Source organism: Narcine bancroftii, chromosome 2 (assembly GCF_036971445.1).
Source record: "Narcine bancroftii isolate sNarBan1 chromosome 2, sNarBan1.hap1, whole genome shotgun sequence".
Classification (NCBI taxonomy): domain Eukaryota; kingdom Metazoa; phylum Chordata; class Chondrichthyes; order Torpediniformes; family Narcinidae; genus Narcine; species Narcine bancroftii.
Window position 1 is genome coordinate 190,906,220 of NC_091470.1, and position 21,625 is coordinate 190,927,844.

At 45.3% G+C, this 21,625-nt stretch overlaps 1 protein-coding gene across 1 annotated transcript in view; it reads left to right on the forward strand.

Annotated features, from left to right (window-relative positions):
• Positions 1-3,562, forward strand: part of LOC138753036 (zinc-binding protein A33-like) — a 5,868-nt gene extending 2,306 nt beyond the window's left edge. Inside the window, 3 exon segments of the mRNA XM_069915629.1 lie at positions 74-192; positions 286-475; positions 2,850-3,562. Coding sequence (XP_069771730.1) covers positions 74-192; positions 286-475; positions 2,850-3,391 — 851 coding nt within the window. The 3' untranslated portion in view covers positions 3,392-3,562.
• Positions 3,563-21,625: the final 18,063 nt, after the last annotated feature.

The window sequence follows — 21,625 nt, forward strand, 5'->3', positions numbered from 1 at the left end:
TTAAAAAATCATGCCTCTGATGTCTCCCCTGAACATTCCTCCACTCCTCTGGTATTTCCAATTATCGCCCTAGGGAAAGGTTCTGACTGCCCACCCTATCTAAGCCCCTCACAATCTCATATGCCTCCATTAATTCACCTCTCCTCCTTCATCGTTCCAAAGAGAAAAGCCCCAGCCCTGTGTTTAAGTTCGGTTTGCGTCTGCACGAGTGTTGGGAGTTCAGGGAGAAGCTCAAAGTGATGCGTCCTTCTCTCCACCTTCCAGACGATGAGCCAACTGAGGTAGGTGGTCTCTCTGTGCCTGCTTTCTGCTGGCCTGTCCTCCAGCCCCCGATTCAAGCTGCTACCATCCCACATTCGCAGGCCTGACACGATCCAGATGCCCAGTGAGGTGTTTGCTGTGCTGCCCCTGGGATTATTCAAGGGACCCCTGCAGTACAAGGTGTGGAGAGAGATGAAAGACTTCATCAAGCCATGTGAGTCTGATCAATGATACGGTCTCTGATCCCATTGAATTTCTTTTTTCTGTCTCTCGGCAAATTGTTCCTTTTCATTTATGCGATTATAGTTGGTGTATCTTGTGTGCAAGTTCGAATGCAGGAAGTAAGAATTTACTTTGTGACCACGAACTCTCATGGTTCACTATCTTATTGAATAGAACCATAGAACCCAGCAGCAAATAGGCTGTTTGGCCCATCAAGTCTGAACTATTATTCTGCCCATGCCCATTGACCAGCACTCAGATCGTGCCCTTCCCGTCCATGTAACTGTCTTAAATATTGAAATGGAGCCTGCACTTACCACTTCAGCCGTCGACTCCTTCCACACACTCGCCAAGCTCTGCGTGAAAGAGTTTCTCTGGAACATTTCTCCTTTCACCCTTCACCCAGGTCTTCTCGCCCAACCCTCAGTGGGAAAAAGCTTGTTTGCATTAACTATCTCTACCCCTCATAATCCTCTTTCCCTCTTTCAAATTTCCCCTCATCCCCTGACATTCATAACTTGTTTAACCTTTCACTTTAACTCAGTTTCTCAAGTTCTTTGTAAATCTTCTCTGTACTCTTTCAATCGTTCATGCAGTTAGGTGACCAAAACTGCACACCATACTCCAAATGTAGCCTCGCCAAATGCCTTGTACAACGCACCAAATGCCCCAACTCCTAGATTCAATACTTTGCTTCTAAAGACCACATTTAAGACCCTCTGATGCCACCTTTTCAGGGAATTGTTCCCAAATACTGTTCCACTGCAGTCCTCCAATCTTTGAATCATCTGAAACCTTGCCGATCCAATTGATCTTATGATCCAGATCATTGATATAAATTGTGGCCTAGATTCAAGCAACCAGATTGCCTGAGCCCCCTCTTCTACCTTATGAGAGGCTATTGTCCTACACATGTGGGGGCCCTGAAATTCCTACTCCCTGCAGTCACACGGGTACACGATAAATTACCACAACGTGCCACAAGACAGATAAATATAACCATATTCAGTTGCAGTTGATCCAAAAGAAATGGGGTATTTGAAGAGTGCAGACAGATCCTTGGTTATCCAGTTTGTTTGGGGTAGTATGACAAGGTTCCAGAGCTTGGGAGCATTTGAGGGGAATGATGCTGAACTTCAGGCTTCCGAAACCTCACTATTGAAACATCACTTTTTCTACAACCAACTGCAACTGAATTTATTTATATTTGTATGTAATGCATTTTTCTACCAATATGGCCATTTGACTTGTACTGCTGGGGTTGGTTTATCTTGTATCGAGTTGAACAAGGAAGTCTGCCATGCTGGGGTCAAATGCAGATCACAAACGTCCTGGAGAAATCCAGCCAGACTCGGAGCATCTTCAGGAATTAAAGGGGCCGCCACACTCCCATACCCACACCAACATGTCTGTCCGATGGCCCCATGCACTGCAGACCTAGGCCACCTGAAAATTGGGGGAAACACTCTCCAACCAGATGGCATCAACATGGACATCTCCGGTTTCTGTTCATGCCTCCCCTGACCCTGTTTTCCCCACCATAAAACATTACAGCACAGAAACAGGCCCCACTGGCCCTTTCTCATCTGTGCTGAACCTCTGCTGAGTCCCACTGACCTGCACCCAGTCCATAGCCCTTCATACCCCGCCCATCCATGAACCACTCCAAATTCTTCTTAAATGTTAAAAATGGCCACTCGTTTCTCTCTCCATTCAGAGAGCTAAACCCTCCCCTGTCACTTCTCAGCTTTCTTTTCTTGTTCTCTTCCCACTGGTGACCATTCACCTGTTAGCCTGTGCTTCTACCCCACCCCCCACCCGCCTTTATTCAGGATCAAACCTTGACCAAGGGTCCAGCCCGAAATGTTGGTTTTCCCCTTTGCCTCCTCTGAGCCTTGCAGGACATGCTGACTTTCTCCATTGATGGACTGCCCTACAACCCCAGCAGACTACCCTGTGAAACACCACACCACAGTGGGTTAGAACTCGTTACCAGGTAACAGCCTACAGTGGGGGATGGGGCTAGAAGGTTCACCCACTGCACAGTAAGATTAGGGGGGGGGGAGAAGAAAGGTGCTGGGGCCTGGCTGACAGTGGAGGGGGAGGTAGGAAGGTCCGGGTCAGCGGCAGTGGGAGGGGAGGGAGGGAGGGTTAGGAAGGGAGGGTCTAGTGGGGGAGGGAGGGTTGGGAGGGGAGAGTCTGGGGGTGGGGGGAGAGTTGGGAAAGGAGGGTCCAGAGGTGGAGAGGGTTGAGAAGGGAGGGAGGGTCTGGGAGGGGTGGGTCTGTGGGAGTTGGGAAGGGAAGGGCAAGGTCCGGGCTGGTGGACCTGCTGTTTAATGGCCCCCTCTTTCTCTCTCTGCCGCCAGCCCCGACTCCTCTGCTCTTCGACCTGACATGTTCTCACCATGACCTCTTGGTCCCCAATGACCTGCGGCTGAGAAACGTTCGACGAAAGCAGCTCCTCTCTCCCCTGCCCAGAGCTTTGGGCCCCCTGCCTCGCTGAGGCCAACAGCCATGGGCACTGGGTCTGGGAGGCACTACTGGGAGGCAGAGGTGGGTGCTGGGTTTGGCCTGGGACCTGGGGCTGGCCAGCGAGTCGGTGCGGAGGGAACAGGGCCTCACTCAGACCCCCGACAACGGCTACTGGCTCCTCCGGCTGAGGGACAGAGACCGGTACCAAGCCCTGGATCAGCCTGTGGTCCCCCTGCACCCCAGGGTCAGGCTCAGGAGAGTGGGGATCTACCTGGATTACGAAGCAGGCCAGGTATCCTTCTACAATGCCGATGACATGGGCCACCTCTACACCTTCATGGACACCTTCACTGAGCAGGTGTTCCCGTACTTCAGGCCCCTCCTGCTGTGCGGGGACAGCACTGAGGGTTTCGCTCTCCGCATATTCCTGCCGTAGTGGACCCTTCACCCCCTACCCCTGCCCTGCGAACCCTTCGAGCTGCTCATCCTCTGCTGCCTTTCCCTGGGTCCCCACTGTCAGCTGGCACACACTCAATGGCCCGAATGTCCCTCAACGCACGTCTAAGAGGGATGCTATCGACTTCCAATAAAAGCACTAAATCTTGAATGTGGTCGGAGCCTGATTTGGAAGTTCTTGCAATGTGGTAACAGCACCTGCGACCCCCGGGCCCGCTGCGGGCCTCTCCCAACAGTAAATAAGGCCAGGTTTATATGGTTTTCTGGGAGCTTCAGCACTGTTTATTCATTGTTTCACAGTCCACACATGAGGACAGAGGCATCACACTAGCTGCCAGCTTCCATCTGAGTTCAGTGACCCAATGTTTCATAAAAGTCCCCGAGCACACTTCTGGTTTCAAAATAAAAGACCTGTTAATAGCAGCATTAAACATTACATCCCCTTTCAACAACAAAAATGTCACAGTACAATCTTGTGCAGAACAAACACCTTTTTTCCAATAGGTAAGTGTAGCAAATCACATAGTATGTCATATACAAGTCATAATGCAGGTAAATGTAGCAGGTCACATAAACAGCTTTTTTTCCCCATAGGGCAGCATTCTTCATACAACTTTTCAGTCCTTTATAAGTCAAGGACTTGCTTTGGCTTAATGGCACAACCATACCTTGTGTGTGGATATGGCCCAGAGTGATCTAGTTTGCACACTTAATCAGGGTGAGGTTGATGTTCCCATTTCATCTTGTCCAGTGGTCAGGTTGTCCTCGCTGATCTCCGGCTGCTGTAGGTTGGGTGTGGGCTTATAATCTCTGGTATCGAGTAGGTCTGTCCATCACTGGTTTCAATGTGGTAGCTTCTTGGGGCTTCTGCGGTTTGGGTAACTGTTGCTGGTTTCCACGTACCCTCTTCCTGCTGGAAGTGGATGTGTGCTCCGGTGTGTCGTGTTGACAGCGGCCGAGCAGACTTGTCTTACTGCTGTCTTCTGGTGTCGCTGGGGAGTTCTCTCTCCTTGCCTGCACTGTTCCCTGAGGAGCTACCTGAGGTTGTAACTGTAGTGTTGTCATTGGTAAGATAGAGTGCAGCTTGGGGCTCATCAGAATTTGGGCTGGAGATTTGAGGCCGTCGACCGGTGTGTTCCTATAATCCAGCAGGCTGAGGTATGGGTCTTTCTTGTCCTGTTTGGCCTTTGTGAAGATCCACTTTGTGGTTTGGACAGTCTTTTTATCTAGCCTGTTGCTCTGGGGATAATGTGGGCTTGAAGTGACATGCTGTAAACCCCATGACTCTGCAAATTGTTGGAATTCCTGTGAGTTGTAACATGGCCCGTTGTCGCTAACTACCTTTTTTGGTATGCCATGTCGAGCAAACACTGTTTTCATTTTGTGGATTACAGCGGCTGAGGTGGTGCAGTGCATGCGTTCAGTTTCAAAGTATCTGCTGAGGTAGTCACATATGACAATGTAGTTCTCAAAGTTCCAGGTGAATAGATCTGTTGTTACATCCTGTCATGGGTTCTCTGGAATCGCCTGTGAGAGCATGGATTCCTTGGTGTTGGCATAGTGATGTGTTTGGCATATGTCACTCTTCATTACTGTTTCTTCTATCTGTTGACTCATGCCTGGCCAAAACATATTTTATCTTCACTCCAAAACGTTCAGTGTGTATGTGCTGTAGCAGATCTGTTCTGAGCTTCCATGGAATAATAGTCTCCTCACCCTTTAGAAGGATTCCATCGGTCTCTGTGATCTCATTACTGATTTGTGGGTGATGCCTTTTCCTCATCTCCGGCCAGCTTGACCGAATGACCTGCTTGAGGGTAGACAGCTGCTTGTCCTGGGCTGTGGCTGCCTTGATATCACCTAGCCAGTCTGCACTCACAGTGTGTACCTGGGTCTCCATTAGCCTCTGGTAGTGAACTGTCCTTGTCATCCATGGATTTTCTTGGCAGTGTGTCGGCTACTGGGGATTGCTTTGCCTGGTCTGTGGATGAGTGTTCTGCTGTATTTCTGCAGTGTGAGTATCGTGCGCTGTAGACGTGGTGCGAGGGCTAGTGGCTTGCGGAATATTGTCTCTAATGGCTTGTGGTCTGATTCCACAGTTGTGTGTTGTTTGTAGGTGTATTCATGGAATCTCTTACACCCGTATAGGACTGCATAGAGCTCCTTTTCAATTTTGGCAGTTTTGCTCCATGTTATTCAGCAGCTTTGATGCTCATGGAACTGCTCTGCCTTCCTGCATGATGGCTGCACCCAGGCCATTTTTTTGATGTGTCCACTTGGAGGGTCACTTCCTTTTCAGGATGGAAATGGACCAACACTGGCCCCGGTTCCGCTGTGATCATGGCCTTCATCTGCTCAAACACTCTCATGGGTTGGGGCTGGAAGTGTTTGCTTCTGAGCTGTGTATCTAAATGTTAAATCATTAAATTGTGCCCAAAGTTGGCAGTGTCTCTGAGGCAGGGGTGGTGGGGATGACCCCAGTGTCGCCTTAAATGTAAATGTTAAATTTAGACATTCAGGACTGTAACGGCATTTCGTGCTGCCCATTTTACCCCCAATTAACCTACACCCCCAGGCCCTGCAGGTTTTGAATAGCGGGAGGAAACCGGAGAACATTTAGGATTTGAACCTCGGTCCAGTCCTGATTGCTGGCGCTGTAAAGGTGCTGAGCTCACCATTATGCCAACTGTGTCACCCTTGCTGTAGGCATCGGCATTAACCAACCTGACCTGCCCTGGCATCGTTCCTTCACCAAACGTTTGTTACAGCTTTGAGTTGACTCTTCTCCCCTTGATTGTCTGCACTGAGGCTGGCTGGGTTATCCCTGGGAAACCAACGGACCTTGGTGACCAAGTCCACAGATCCCTATGCTTGCCGTGCAAGTTGACAGGGTGTTTTTGAAGGTGTGTGTCATCACTCAGGGGGGGGATTGAGTTCCAGAACCGTGAGCTAATGTGCAGCTCTATAAAACACTGGCAAGGCCACACTTGGAATAATGTGTTCAGTTCTGGTCACTTCTTTACAGGCAAGATGTAAATAGGTTGGAGAGGGTGCAGAGGGGATTTACTAGGAAGTTGCCTGGTTTGGAGATAGTGCCTTATGAAGTAAGGTTAACAGAGCTGGGGCTTTTCCCTTTGGAGTGTCAAAGGATGAAAGGTGGTTTAATTGAGGTAAACAACATTGTGGGCAGCCTGCAAATTTTCCTGGAAAGATGGTAACAAATGCCAGAGAGCAGCAGTGTTAAGGTGAGATGAGGAAAGTTTCTTTATGCCCAGAAAGTGGTGGGTTACTGGGATACATTGCAAGGGATGGTGGTGGAGGCAAGTGCAATACGGACATTCAAAAGAATCGCGTGGGTTCGTGGATGATTTTTAAAAATTATTTGAGGTTGGGAAGGGTTTGGTTGCTGTGTAGATTTCCACAGGTTAGCAACACACTATGGGCCAAAGGACCTGCATTGTGCTGGAATGTTTTGTGTTCGACATTGGTGGGATCCTGACTTGCATTGTTTTGAGGTGGGTGAAAGGTACAGACGACGTTTCGTGCTGTGAAATTTGAGGAGAGTACGCATTAGTTCTTCCTGGTAATGGAGCTGAAGGTTTTTAGTAATGGTGGTCAGGGTTGTGTCGAAACCAGTGTTGAGACGCTCTCTTTCTCCCCCCCCCCCCCCCCCCCGCCGAATCTCACTGTACTTGATGAAGTGGTGTCCGGACCCTGGGAGGAGGTGACAGAAGTGGATTCTGGCCCTGACCCTGGGGCAGTGAGGTTCCAGTATGACCATAGCCCTATCCATCTCCTTTCTGTGAAGGTGACCTTGGTTACAGCGTCTACCCTGGGCAAGTTGTCCGGAGGTACGGAGCTGCGACAGGAGCAACTGCCAATAGGGAATCTTCAGGATGTTGGCGTTGCAACATCTACCTTCAGGGAGATGGTACAGGTCTGAAGAACAGCAAGTCCAGTTTCAACAACTGATCTGATCCAGTAGCTATGGGTTGTTCAACCTTCCCATATCATGCCAACATTATTCACGACCAGCAAGGATTTGTCCACGGTTTATTTTGCACAGTGTGAGCTTGTTTGGGGGTTTAATCTGCTGATGAATTTCCTACACATTCTCATCTCGTCAGTCTGGGTTCTTCATGGAGAAGTGGAGTCTTGGTGGGGGACTGCTTGAAGGTAGCAGTGATCCTGACCCTGAAGTTCCATGGCTTATGTTTGTTGATGGGGTGGGGAGAGGGGAAAAAAGTCCACATCGGACTTAGCCGGCAATCCTCATCCCTGTTTGAATTTTTCAGGAGTCCTGAGATGGTGAAAAGCTTTGTTCTCCATGCTATCCAGGCAAGTTGATCAGATTCAAGTTCAGCAGGTAATGGAAGTGCAGGGGGGGTATTACAGGAAGTTGCATTTGAAAAGACATGCAAGGAACAGATTAAAGAACAGTGTAGGGGTGTCATCTTTTACCAATGAGGGAGTTGTTCAAGAACCTGTTAACAGGAAGGAAACTGTCCTGGAATCTGGAGGTGGTGATTTCAGGTTCCTGTATCTCCTGCCTGACATGGGGAGAAGAGAGTGACTACAGTAGGACACATCCTTTGATATTTGTCCGCAGTGGGAGGTTGTAGACAGTGGTGGATGTCATCTGAAGATGTAGGAGGGTGGTTGCCGGAATGCCACCCGATGGAAAATCAGAATTCTTGTCAAACTTTGAAAGGTATGAGCAGGAAAATTGTTTCCTCTGGCAGGTCAGACGAGGGGACAGAACCTCAAGAGTGGGGGGGGGGGGGTGGGGAGGAGAGGGGGAACTAGATTTGAGATGTAGGTGAAGACACAGGTGCTGGAAGAACTCAGCAGGTCAGGCAGCTGCAGTGGGAAGCAAGAGGCAGTTGACGTTTTGCGCCCAGGCCATTGTTCAGGAGTGCTGACAATCGGGCAGATGCCCAAATAGGGTCAGTGACTGGCAGGAGAACAGGGAGGAGCACAGGTGATTCGGGGGTAGGGATGCAAGGAAAAAGGGGAAGAAAGGGCTGAGAAAGGTCCCCTGTGCCAAGAGATGGAAGGAAGGAATATTGTACATACTCATTACATGTAAATGAATGGCCTTTCCTGGTTGACCCTGCTCTCACTGGCTGGTTGGTGACACCTCCTCTTTCTCTGTATAAAGGCTGTCATGCCACAAGCCTGCCCCCAGTTCTAGTCCGGGTCAGTGTGAGCAACCAACACAAGGATTCTGTCTGTTTCTTGCGAATAAAAGCCTTCAGTTTCAGTAACTTCAGTCTTTGTGCAATCGATCGCGCATCAATTTCATATGCAAGGGTTTTTGGGACCTGGACAAATACATGAAGTTGGATCATGTGGAAATTGACCCGAGAAAACCTGAGGCAGCTGACAAGTTTGCAAGCTGGGACCACTGTTTTGAAAAGTTTCCCTCTGCCTCCGCAGCAGCTGTCCAAGGTGGGAGGATAAGCTCCACCTGCTATTATCGTACATCATGCACTGAGTCTACCGGATGGTCCAGGGCTGCCAGACATATGGAACCACAATGGATATCCTGAAGGACCAGTACAAAGTCCAGGTGAACAAAGTCTATGTGCGACATGTACTCATGCAGGAAAATCTTCAGGGCTCTTCAGGAGCTTGCAAGGGACTGCAGCTGCCAGGCTGTGAGTGCAGAACCACACCCAGCTGCTAATCAGATGCCTATGTAACAGGTACCCGCTCGGACTATGTGAGGCAGAGATTACTCAGAGACCACTGAGCCTACCTCAAACCATCGAACTGGCAAACACTCTAGAGGTAGCCATCCACAATGCTGAATCATTCTCCAGCGAACAAGCAGCCACCTCCCACCCTGAGCTGACCACAAGTGCTGTTAGTGACCCCCTGATGTGCTATTTCTGTGGGCAGGCTAAGCACCCGAGGAAACGTTGCCCTGCCAGGGATGCCATCTGCTCCAACTGCTGGAAGAAAGGACACCACAAAGGTTTAAGTCCCAACAAACCCCGAAGGCCAGCAGCGCCGTGTGCTGGTGGGGGCAGCCATCTTTGATGCTGTTACTTCCAGGGACCTGGGAAGGCCACACATGCGAACCTCGGGGATCACTGACCGCGATGACATCGCTTCCGTCATCTCCCTTTTCTTCCATTGAATGATGACAGGACCATGTGCACACCATGGGGGCCGCCATCTTGCCGGACCACCGGCTGCTAATGGAGCTCCTCTGACGATGAGCTGATGCTGGCATCAGTAACCTGAATCATTGTAGATCACACCAACTCTCCAGGGCCATAATGGGTGTCCAGGTAAACAGCTGGTTCACCACCTGCTTATTTGACAGGGTAAACACTGAGATCTTCATTCACCCAAACACTGTACAGCACTACTCCCTTGGGGTGAAGCCCATGAGTCGGTGTCTCATTGGTGTCCTAATCCCACTCAGCAAAGGTTGGTGGTAGTTGCACAGTAACACTGATTGTCTGGGGCATGGTATATTGTGCCTTTACACGCTTCGTGCCGCCACAGCTCTGTGCACCCATTCTACTGAGATTAGACTTCTCTAGCAACTTAACGAGCATCACCATGGAGTATGATGGGCCCTCCCCTCATGGTCTGTAATGAGCAGGTTTTAAACTCCCCACCCCCTCCTCACAACATGGCTGACCAGTAGCCCCAAACCCAATCACCATGTCCAACATGTGGTCTCTCCATGCTCTGGATCTTTCCCCACCCGTTTGCCAATTTCACATCTGACTGTAAGCCTGTCGCCACTAAAAGTCGGCAATGTAGCGCCAGGCACAGGACATTTATCAAGTCAAAAGTGAGGTACTGCCTCACTGAGGGGGAAATTGAACAGTACAAGGTGCCAGAGAGCCTAGGTAGAGGTGGTGAAGAGTGGGGAGAAACAGCAGATGGTTATTGACTACTCTCAGACGATCAACAGGTTAACCCGGCTGGATGCATACGCTGACATGGTGAATCGGATTGCACCGTAAAAGGTGTTCTCCACCATAGACTTTAAGTCTGCAAACCACCAACTCCCCACTTACCCTGCAGATCACCAGTATACTGGCTTCAAGGTGGGTCCCTTTGGAGTCCTGAATGGAGTATCAGTCTTCAGAGGAGATGGATCAGATGGTGGATGAGCACAGGCTGCAGCCACTTTCTCATACCTCAACAATGCCGACCATCTGTGGCCATGATCAGCAGGACCATGACAGCAACCTCTGGAAATGTTTCCATGCTGTGAAATGCCTCAATTAGATGGATAACAGAGGGAAGTGTGTCTTCACCACATGTTGCCTGCTAGGGCTGCGTGTGAAGAATGGAGTAATCAACTCTGGTTGCATTTCACCCCTGGTTTTTCTCTTATTATGCTCAGTGTGTCCCCAGTTACGTGCAGAAGGTCTGGCCCCCCTCATTAGGGCCACTATTTTACCTCATCGGCAGAAGCCCACAAGGCATTCGAAGGTACCAAAGCTGACATTAAAAAGACCATGAATCCCTCTATTTCCAGGTGGAGAGCGATGCAACGGACATTGCCCTGGCCGCTACACTAAACCAGGCGGCAAAGCCTGTGGCGTTCTTTTCATTGAATTCTCAAGGCCCCACTATCTGGCACTTCTCCATTAACAAAGAGGCCAAGGCTATAAGTGTGGCACTGGAGAAATGATCTTGCTGGAAAGCATTTTACCCTGCAGACTGACCAACAGGCAGTTACCTTCATGTTTAACAACCACCAGTGGGGTAAAATAGAAAATGACAAAATCCCGAGGGTGGAGAATTGAGCTGTCCACCTACAATTATGACATACTGTACCGGTCCAGGAAGCTCAACGAGCCCTTGGATGCCCTATCTCAGCGGATTTGCACCAGTGTGCAGTCGGACCATTTGCAGGCACTGCACAATGGCCTCTGCCACCCAGGGATCACCTGTTGTGGTTCATTTTATCAAGGCCCGTAACCTCCCCAACTCCATGTCAGGACGCTGACCAAAAATTGCCGTGTCTCTGCTAAGTGCCAACTGCACTTTTACCAGCCTGACAGTCACATGATCGAGGCCACTTGCCCCTTTGAATATTTAAGCATGGACTTCAAAGGACCCCTGCCTTCCATGAACCACAATATGTACATCAACATCATTGATAAGTACTCATGGCTCCCCATTGCCATCCCCTGCCCAGACATGAATGCAGCTACCGTCATAAAGACTCTGAACAATCTGTTCAGATACCCTGCTGCATCCACAACGACAGGAATTCATCCTTCATGAGTGAGGGGCTGCATCAATATTTGCTGACCAAGGGCATCGCCTCTAGCCAGACCAAGAGCCGGGAGAATGGCATGATTTAGAAGGCAGTACTACTGGCCTTAAAATCCAAGGGCCTCCCATCCCCCTCTGGCAAGAGGTCCTCCCAGCAGCCCTCCAGGCTATCCAGTCCCTCCTGTGTACGGCCACCAACGAGACACCTCATGAGAGACTGTTTACATTCCCCTGGAGATTGGCATTGGGAACCATCTTACCTACCTAGCTGATATTCCCTGGGCCAGTCCTATTCTGCAGGCATGTGAGGACCCATGAGTCTGACCCTTTGGTTGAGAGGGTCCAGTTGCTCCACGTGTGTCCTGGGTAAACTTATACCTCTCATTTTGTTCATTTTAGATTGGTCACAGTGTTTGAGCTACTGAAAGAAAATACACACACACATACTGAGAGCAGTTCAGTTTATACAAGTCTTTATTACTTAATCTAATGCTGATTTCACACTACAATAGGCAAGCCCTTCTCAATTATACTTATCAACACCTGGACTGGTCCCAACTACTGAAGCGAGGCAATGACTGCACACTTGTAGTAGGTTGTTGGGGCTCCGGTAGCAGCTTATCCACCTCCCTCGATTGGGACGTTAGCTGGACTCTTGAAGTTCTTCTTGCTGAGAGATGTTGCCACTTCTTGGAGAGTCTCAAACTTCAGCAGTGGGACCATGGCTTATATTACCCAAAAGTTGTTTACTTCAGATCTTATCTCTTTGAACAAATGATTTAATTATCTTCAAGGTCTCCTGACAGTCTGCGACCAACAAAAGACAACTGCATCTCTGGGCCTCATGGTGGAAGTTGGATAATGTCCACTGATTCTAAAAAAACAAGCAGGTTCTCATCCCTGCAGAAGCAAAGGCTGCAAAAGTAAAAAAAAAACACAGTTTAAATCTTGCATTACAGTGAACCCACAGTATGCCGACTTCCTGGATCGGTGTGAGGACACAATATCTACCTGGGACCTGGAACATGCGGCAGCATCTAGACACCCCCCCCTTCCCCAACCAGCTGACTGGTAGACCCCCCCAGCTCTGACAGTTGACACACCCCACCCATTTCTCTTTTCCTCCCCCCCCCCACCCAGCCCAGTCATTTACCCCCGCCAGGCCAACCAGGATGGATCAGCTGAAACTGATGGAGACCGCTACGGACCCCCAGACGGGGGCTCGCTGATCATAATGCCAAAGAAGACTGCCAGACAGACTGAACTAATGAGAGTCAGCTGACAACATCACACATCTGAGGATTTTCTTTTTAAAAGAAGGGGTGAATGTGGTGAAACCACTGTTGTACATATTCATTATATGTAAATGACATGACTGTTAGAAACAGAAGTACCTTTAAAGAAATTGCTCGGGACAAAAATTGAGAACAAAGAACATTTATTACAATAACAATGCAAAGTTGCATGCTTCCCCTTACCCTGGGAATACACACATACACTGGGGCTCACCCAACTTTTATACAGTGAATTTCAGTATCAGAATACCCTCCCCCTTACATTCTTCTGCCCCCTGGATGGGTTTGGCATAGGCAATCCTTCCTGCCTACGTGCAGTTTCAGTGGACTTGGAGGACCAGTGGGTATCCTGTCAGTGTCTTCTCATGTCATCATCCCCATTGTCCTTATTCACAACCTTGCCCTTGTCCCCATTCACACCTTTCCAACTCTCAGAGCTACAGTCCCTTCATATGCAGAGTTCGCTAATCCTGTCTAGTGTTTACTAATTAAATATGCATAACTTGATAAATCTGTGTATGGCTTACTAATTATATATGTAGAACTTGCTAATACTGTCTAAGGTTTTCTAATTATTTATGCAAGCCTTGCTAATTCTATCTGGGGCTTGGAGACCCTTATCTCATTCAGACTAACTCTACTTCTATCATCAATTATCTGTCCTTATCTCCTTCATTCAGTGAACTTGCTGCTTCTGTCTGAAGGGCTAGGAGATTCTTATCTTACTCAGACAGTATCAGCTTCCTGCCTTCTAATATCCATGTCTCATGTTGTTTGTACTGGCTTCATTCATTTACTTATGTATCAATTTTATTTTCTTCATGTTCATATTGCAATATCAGTTTTTCTCATCTCTCACATGACCTTTCCTGGTTGATACTGCTTTCACTGGCCAACTTGTGATTACTCCCCTTTCTTCCCCCATAAAGGCTGTCATTGTCACAAGAATGAGATTGGTCCCAATAGGAGCTTCGCGGAGCAGCAAGATCCCGTGGTTTTCAACTTTCCTGGGCCCATCGAACACAACAGCGCAGAAACAGTTCTTTCAGGCCATCTAGTCTGTGCCACATTATTATTCTGCCTGGTCCCAATGACGTGTACCTGGACCGAAGCCCTCCATACCCTTCCCTTCCCTGGACATTAAAGTTGCAATCGAGCCCACATTCACCACTTCCGCTGGCAGCTCATCCCACACACTCACGACTCTCTGCATGAAGAGGTTTTCCCCCCACCTAAATACCTCACCTTTCTCCCTTAATCCCAAGTTCTGCAGTTCTGGTCTCACCTGACCTCAGCTTGCATTTGCTTATTCTATGCCCCCCTCATCATTTTGTACCTTGATCAATTTTCCCCTCATTCTCCAACCCTCCAGGGAATAAAGTTTAACCTTTCCCTGTAACTCAGCTCCTGAAGTCCTGCCAACATCCTGGTAAATCTTTAAGTCACCCACACAAATGTTTACATTTTAACATTTTATTTACTGCATGGTGGAAAGCGATTCTGTCCATTTAAATCTGTGCTGCCCAGTTACTCCCAAATTAAACTACAACCCCAAACATTTTGGAAGGTGGGAGGAAACTCGAGCACCTGGGGAAGAAAATATGAACTCGTTACAGACAGCAATGGATTTGAACCCAGCGGCTTATGTAAGGAACAAATCCAATGGATCTGAGAAGCAATGAGTCTGGACACAGATTGGCTGTAGCAAAAGTCTTTATTTGCCCATGAGGGAAATTCACCTCAAGGAATCAAACTCACTGACCTGCTGGTCAGTGGGGCTGGCCTTAGTTTGGCCAAAATAGGGCAGGTGATTAATGGAGCCTGTGACCATGTGTGTGGATTTTTGAAAAGGCCATTTAAGGTGCGTGCTCAGCATGGGTGTTCTTGACCTTGATTGACAGATATGGTGGCTTCCCACCAGATTCCTGCTGGAGAGGTCACATAACCCTCCACATTACAGCAGGTAACAGGCACTGTAATGGCGTCACATTAATCAATGTGCCCCGTGCTTGATTTTGTTTGCCCGCAACGTCTCTTGAGGAGTGAAGGGGCTCCTCACCCCTGTGAGAAACAGAAGTACCTTCACAAAATTTGCTTGAGACAAAAATTGAGAACAAAGAACGTTTATTATACAACAATGCAAAGTTGGGTGCTTCCCCTTACCCTGGGAATACACACATACACTGGGGCTCAACCAACATTTATACAGTTTATTTCAGTGTAGAAGTACCCTCCCCCTTACATTCTTCTGCCTCCTGGATGAGTTTGGCATTAGGCAATCCTGTCTGCCTACGTGCTGTTTCTGTTTGGAGGACCAGGGGGTATCCTGTCGGTGTCCCATCATGTCATTGTCCTTATTCACAAACCTACCTTTCTCCTTATTCACACCTTCCCAACCCTCAGGGGCTTACTAATTCTATATGCAGAACTTGCTAATTCCTGTCTAAGGCTTACTAATTACATATGTGAAACTTGCTAATTCTGTCTATCTCTAGAAGACTAACTTTACTTTCCTATATTCTATTATCTACCCTTATCCTATTCATACTGGCTTTATTCATTACACATATATACTAGTTTTCTTCATCTCTCATATTTTCATATTAGCTTTACTCATCTCTCACAATCCTCACTTTTTCTTTAGCTACACTTCGTGAATTCACAAATGGAATGTATTACTTGAAAACTTGGTCTTTTTCCCAGCAAGTCAGTAAATGAACTGCAGTCTCAGCATCATCAGACAGAATATGGGAAACATACATCCTTTGGGTTATAGTGATCTGATGAGGGGTCCGTTGAATTAAATACTGCACACGTCTTTAGGCAGGGGAGCACCATAATGGCCAGAATAGCGAGTCCAGCTGCTATAAGGGCTGTGGGTATCAGACTCCAGTTACCAATAAAAACTCTAGTCCATCCCACACCGGACCAAAGTTGCCAAGTCTGAACCTGGGCATGGGAAGATTTTCGAACTCCTGAAGAAGTGTCTTTAACCGCCTGACTGTTGTGAGCATTGTCATCAAGCAGTCTTTCACAAATGCTGCCTTCAGCAGTCAACGAGAGCCAGGTGGTTTTGTTGAACTGTGGCTCGTATCTGTCATCGTTCTTCAGCCCATAAATCCAGGGCCATCGCTGTCTGTTCAGTGATGATCTCCAAGGCTGCCTGGAGTCTGATTAAATAATTTAAATGCCAAGCAGCTGTGGTGTTCTGGAGCAGCTTACGTCTTTTACAACTGGAACTCCCCTTACAGTGGTGGTTTTTAACATTCCGAATGTCTGTGTGACCCAAAGGATGATTTACAGGAGACCAAGTTGGGGAGGGGTGTTTCTTGTCACTTAACCTGTGAGTTGCAGGCAGCTTGTCTGCGAACATTAGCATATGTATCACTGAACCTGTGAGTTGCATTGCAGCCTGTCTGTGAACATTAGCATATGTATTCACTCCATCTCTGCTACATGTACAATCCTGACTAACATTCTGTCTGTCATTGTCCCACCATCTTCTTTGTGGTATCTCTTTAAAAGTCCTCTTTTTTATATCTGTAGAGGCCGGAATACAAACCAAGTCTACTCCCCTAGGGCCGTTCTGTTCCCCTGGTCCATGTTGGGATCCTATATTAACGCATACTAAATAAGGTACCCCACTATGACTATACTCTATACCTGCGCCTTGTCTGCATTCTAAAGGTAAATAATTGTCACCTCTGCTGCCCCTATTCCAGGAGGACTTAATACATTGTGAGCAATTTGGTAATTTCCCAAAAATTGGGAACCAACATGTAAACAAAACAGCAAATGGTAAAAACAACATTACAGCACTTTTTTTTCCCCGGCGTAGTGTAACTTTCAGATCAGAAGGATGAAGGACTGCATGCCAGGTGGAGGGTAGATTATCAAATGTCTTTAGTCCGTGTAAAGCTTGTTTAATTCGTTCTTTGTGAGTCCACCCCTTTTCTTTCGTTCGCACTGCAGTGTCTGTAATCAAAAGTACACAATAGGGGCTGTCCCAGACAGATTTTAGTTGGTGATCTTGCCATGCTTTTACATATACCCAATCACCAGATTTAATAAAATGAGTAGGATGCTCCAGGGGTGGGTTTGGAACTAATAAACCCTTCTGTCTTAATTAACTGCCAATGTATTCCCAGGATTTATTAGTTCACGATCCTGTTTACTTGGTGAAAGGCTAATTAAAAGTGAATAGCTGCAATTTAATGCCTTATCTGTTTTTACAATAGTTTCCAAAATCGTTCTGGGGCAAGATACTGTTTATCATAACAATTTGACATTTCTTTTGTGTTAGTGTAAATGTTATATTTAGAATTATTGTAAAAAGAAACACAAACCATATTTCCATGGGCTTTGAATATATTAGAGCTTATTAAAATGCAGTTGAAGCTGCTTGTCTGTATGGGGCAACCAACCTGCAATTTGTTAGAGTGAGTACATAACAGACATTGCAGCACAAGAGCCCCTGTGAGAGAACTTGAAACATATTCAACCTTTAGTTCTGCCTTAAGTACACAATTAGCCATAATGATTTGGAGAGTGATATTAACTGTATTCTAAAATGAATTTATTTTAAAAATAGCCGAATGGGAATAAGACACATCTTTGTCACTGCAGACTACAACAAATTTGATGATTATTTAACGTCGCTATTGTAATTTAAACATTAAATTCCTTGCGTCAAAGCCCACAGGAGCTGGCCTTATTTAAAGCAATCTATAAAACCGGTGTCGAAAAACATTTAAAATATGTTCTTATGAAGATTGCACACACAATCATTTAAGCACAGGCTGGTTTCTATTATATTCCACTTAAAATTCTGCTGCATGAATCTTGGAGCTTGTGGAGTCATTATTGAATCAAGAAATATTGGTGCTGGAGGAGTCACGTGATGGAGTAGTGGCCGGTCAGGGAACTCCAGCCCTCTCCGGAAAAGTTAAAAAAAAAATACACTAAACACAAAGGCACAAGAATAAAAATTAAAACAAAGTGAAAGTAAAGGTGGGAAGAAAATGGCAGTGAAAAAAGAAAAGTCGAAAGCAACAGGAAGAAGAGAAGAAAGAACGTTGGAAGAAGAAGGTGAAGGCCTTACGTGTCCGAGGAGGCCCGCGTGGAGAGATAAGCCCGCTCCCTAAGGTCAGTGGAAGTCCCGAGCTCAGGACTACAAAAATGGCTCACGGAGCCAGGTAAAAGTGCGCAACCGTGCATGCGCGACTCCTCGCGCATGCGCGATACGCATGACAAAAAAAACACTGACGGGAGGGGGGCCAGCTGAGGAGTCGATCTCCACAGCTGAGGATGACAGCTGCAACACAACAACAGGAAGAGAACACAGAAAACAACGAGAACAAGAAAGAAGAGAGTAAAAAGAAAACAAGGAAACAACAGATGACCAACCCAGAGGAAGAAGAAGAAGAAGAAGAACATAGAGAAATGGAAGAAGAAGGGAAAGGCAAGACAATGGATATTTTTTTTAAAGAATATATGGAATCAGTAAAAGAATGGCAATTACAAGAATTTAGTGAAATAAAAAGAAGAATTAAAAGTGCAGAAGAAAAAATGAATAGAATAGAGATGGTCATGTCAGATATAGGAAAAAGAGTGGACAAGATGGAAGAACGAGAAGCAGCCGTAGAAATGGAAGTAGAGGACTTAAAAAAGAAATGAGAAGAATCTAATAAAAAAGTTAAAGAGACACAAGAGCTCTTGGCACAGAAGATAGATATAATGGAAAATTATAATAGAAGAAATAATATAAAGATAGTGGGCCTTAAGGAAGATGAAGAAGGCAAGAATATGAGAGAATTTATAAAAGATTGGATCCCCAGGGTCCTAGGAAGACCAGAATTACAGGAAGAGATGGAAATAGAAAGGGCACATAGAACATTAGCCCCAAAACCACAGCCACAACAAAAACCAAGATCCAGTTAAGTAAAATTCTTAAGATATACAACAAGAGAAAATATATTGGAGAAAGCAATGAAGAAAATAAGAGAAGACAGAAAGCCACTGGAATACAGAGGTCAAAAATTTTTTTTCTATCCAGACATAAGTTTTGAACTCCTGAAGAAGAGAAAGGAGTTTAATACAGCAAAGACGATCCTATGGAAAAAAGGATATAAATTTATGCTAATGTACCCAGCGGTACTTAAAATAGTTATTCCAGGGCAGCAAAACAGACTATTCTCGGATCCGGAGGAAGCACGAAAATTTGCAGAACAACTACAAAACAGGCAGAGAGATGAAGACATGTAACGAGAGTAAAAATGACCACAAACTATATGTATGTGTGTATATGGGTATATATGTATGCATGTGTGTATGTATATATGTGTGTACATGAGTGTATCCGTATTTAAAGGAAAATATATAGACTATAGATAAGAATTAATAAGGGAATGAAAGGGAAGAGAGGAAGTAAGGAGGGAATTAAGAGAGTGACTTTTGTTATATATGAAAATTGAAATCTTTTCTGGGGGGGCAGGGTGGGGAGGAGTTACGGTCACTGCGAAATCAGTTGACGCTTGCGAGTGAATTCGCAAATCCAAATGGAGAGGGGAGATGTGGTTGCCCGACAAGGGATAGAGGGCAACTCAGGAAGGGGAGGGGATAGTGGGGTTAAAGAAATTTTAGATAGGAGAATAAGGGAAATGTTTGATGTTTTAGAAATGTTGTCTTATAAAGTGTTCAAAACAAGAAAGCTGAAATGGATAAGAAGGAAAGGTGATGATGAGGAAACGGAAAGGAAAGATAAACAAAAACTGAAATGGCTACGTTGAACTATATGACTTTAAATATTAACGGAATACATAACCAAATCAAAAGGAAGAAACTGCTAAATTTACTGAAAAAAGAAAAAATTGATATAGCATTCGTGCAAGAAACACATTTAACTGAAATGGAGCACAAGAAATTAAAAAGAGATTGGGTAGGACATGTAACAGCAGCGTCATATAATTCAAAAGCTAGAGGAGTAGCTATATTAATCAGTAAAAATGTACCAATTAAAATAGAAGAGGAAATAATAGATCCAGCAAGGAGATATGTAATGATAAAATGTCAGATATATTCGGAGTTTTGGAATTTACTCAATGTATATTCACCTAATGAAGAAGATCAAAAATTTATGCAAGATATTTTTTTGAAGATAGCAGACACGCAAGGGAACATACTAATAGGAGGGGATTTCAACCTTAATTTGGATTCAAACATGGATAAAACTGGGAAAAAAATTAACAGAAAGAACAAAGTAACCAAATTTATAATTAAATCGATGCAAGAAATGCAACTTTTGGATATATGGAGGAAACAACACCCAAAGGAAAAGGAATATTCATATTATTCGGGTAGACATAAAACATACTCAAGAATAGACCTATTCCTGTTATCAGCCCACATTCAAGGGAGAGTTAGGAAAACGGAATATAAAGCTAGACTATTATTTGGCCACTCACCCCTGTTATTGGCAATAGAGCTAGAGGACATCCCACCAAGAATGTACAGATGGAGATTAAACTCCATGCTACTTAAAAGACAGGATTTTAGAGAATTCATTGAACGACAAATTAAAATGTACTTTGAAATAAATACGGAATCAGTGAATGATAAGATTATACTATGGGACGCAATGAAAGCGTTCATCAGAGGGCAAATAATAAGTTATGTAACTAAAATGAAGAAGGACTACAATCAGGAAACAGAGCAGTTGGAAAGGGAAATAGTAAATATAGAAAAAGAATTAGCAATGAGGGAAGACACAACTAAAAATAGAGAATTGGCAGATAAAAAAAAAAAATATGAAACACTACAAACATATAAGGTGGAGAAGAACATAATGAAGACAAAACAGAAATATTATGAACTAGGAGAAAAAATGCACAAAATTCTAGCATGGCAGCTTAAGACAGAACAAACTAAGAGAATGGTATTGGCATCAAGGAAAAAAGACAAACAAATTACATATAATCCAATGGAGATTAATGAAAACTTCAGAGAATTCTACGAACTATTATACCAAACTGAAAACGAAGAAAAAGAAGACAAAATAGATGAATTTTTAACTAAAATTGAACTACCAAAATTACAAATAGAGGAACAAAAAAATTAACAGAACCATTTGAAATAGTAGAAATACAAGAGATAATAAAAAAACTACCAAATAATAAAACACCAGGAGAGGATGGATTCCCAATAGAATTCTATAAAACATTTAAAGATTTATTAATTCCTCCCCTCCTGGAAGTAATCAACCAGACTGATAAAACACAAAGCTTACCAGATTCATGCAAAACAGCAATAATTACAGTAATACCAAAGACAGGGAAAGATCCACTCACACCAGCGTCATATAGACCAATATCTTTACTTAACACAGATTATAAGATAATAGCTAAACTATTAGCAAACAGATTAGCCGACTATGTACCTAAAATAGTAAATCTAGATCAAACTGGATTTATGAAAAAAAGACGAACAACAGACAATATTTGTAAATTTATTAACTTAATTCATGCAGTAGAAGGGAATAAAGCTCCAACAGTAGCAGTTGCTTTAGACACAGAGAAGGTCTTTGACAGAGTAGAATGGAATTATTTATTAAAAGTATTACAAAAATTCAGTTTACCAGAGAAGCATATTAATTGCATTAAAGCATT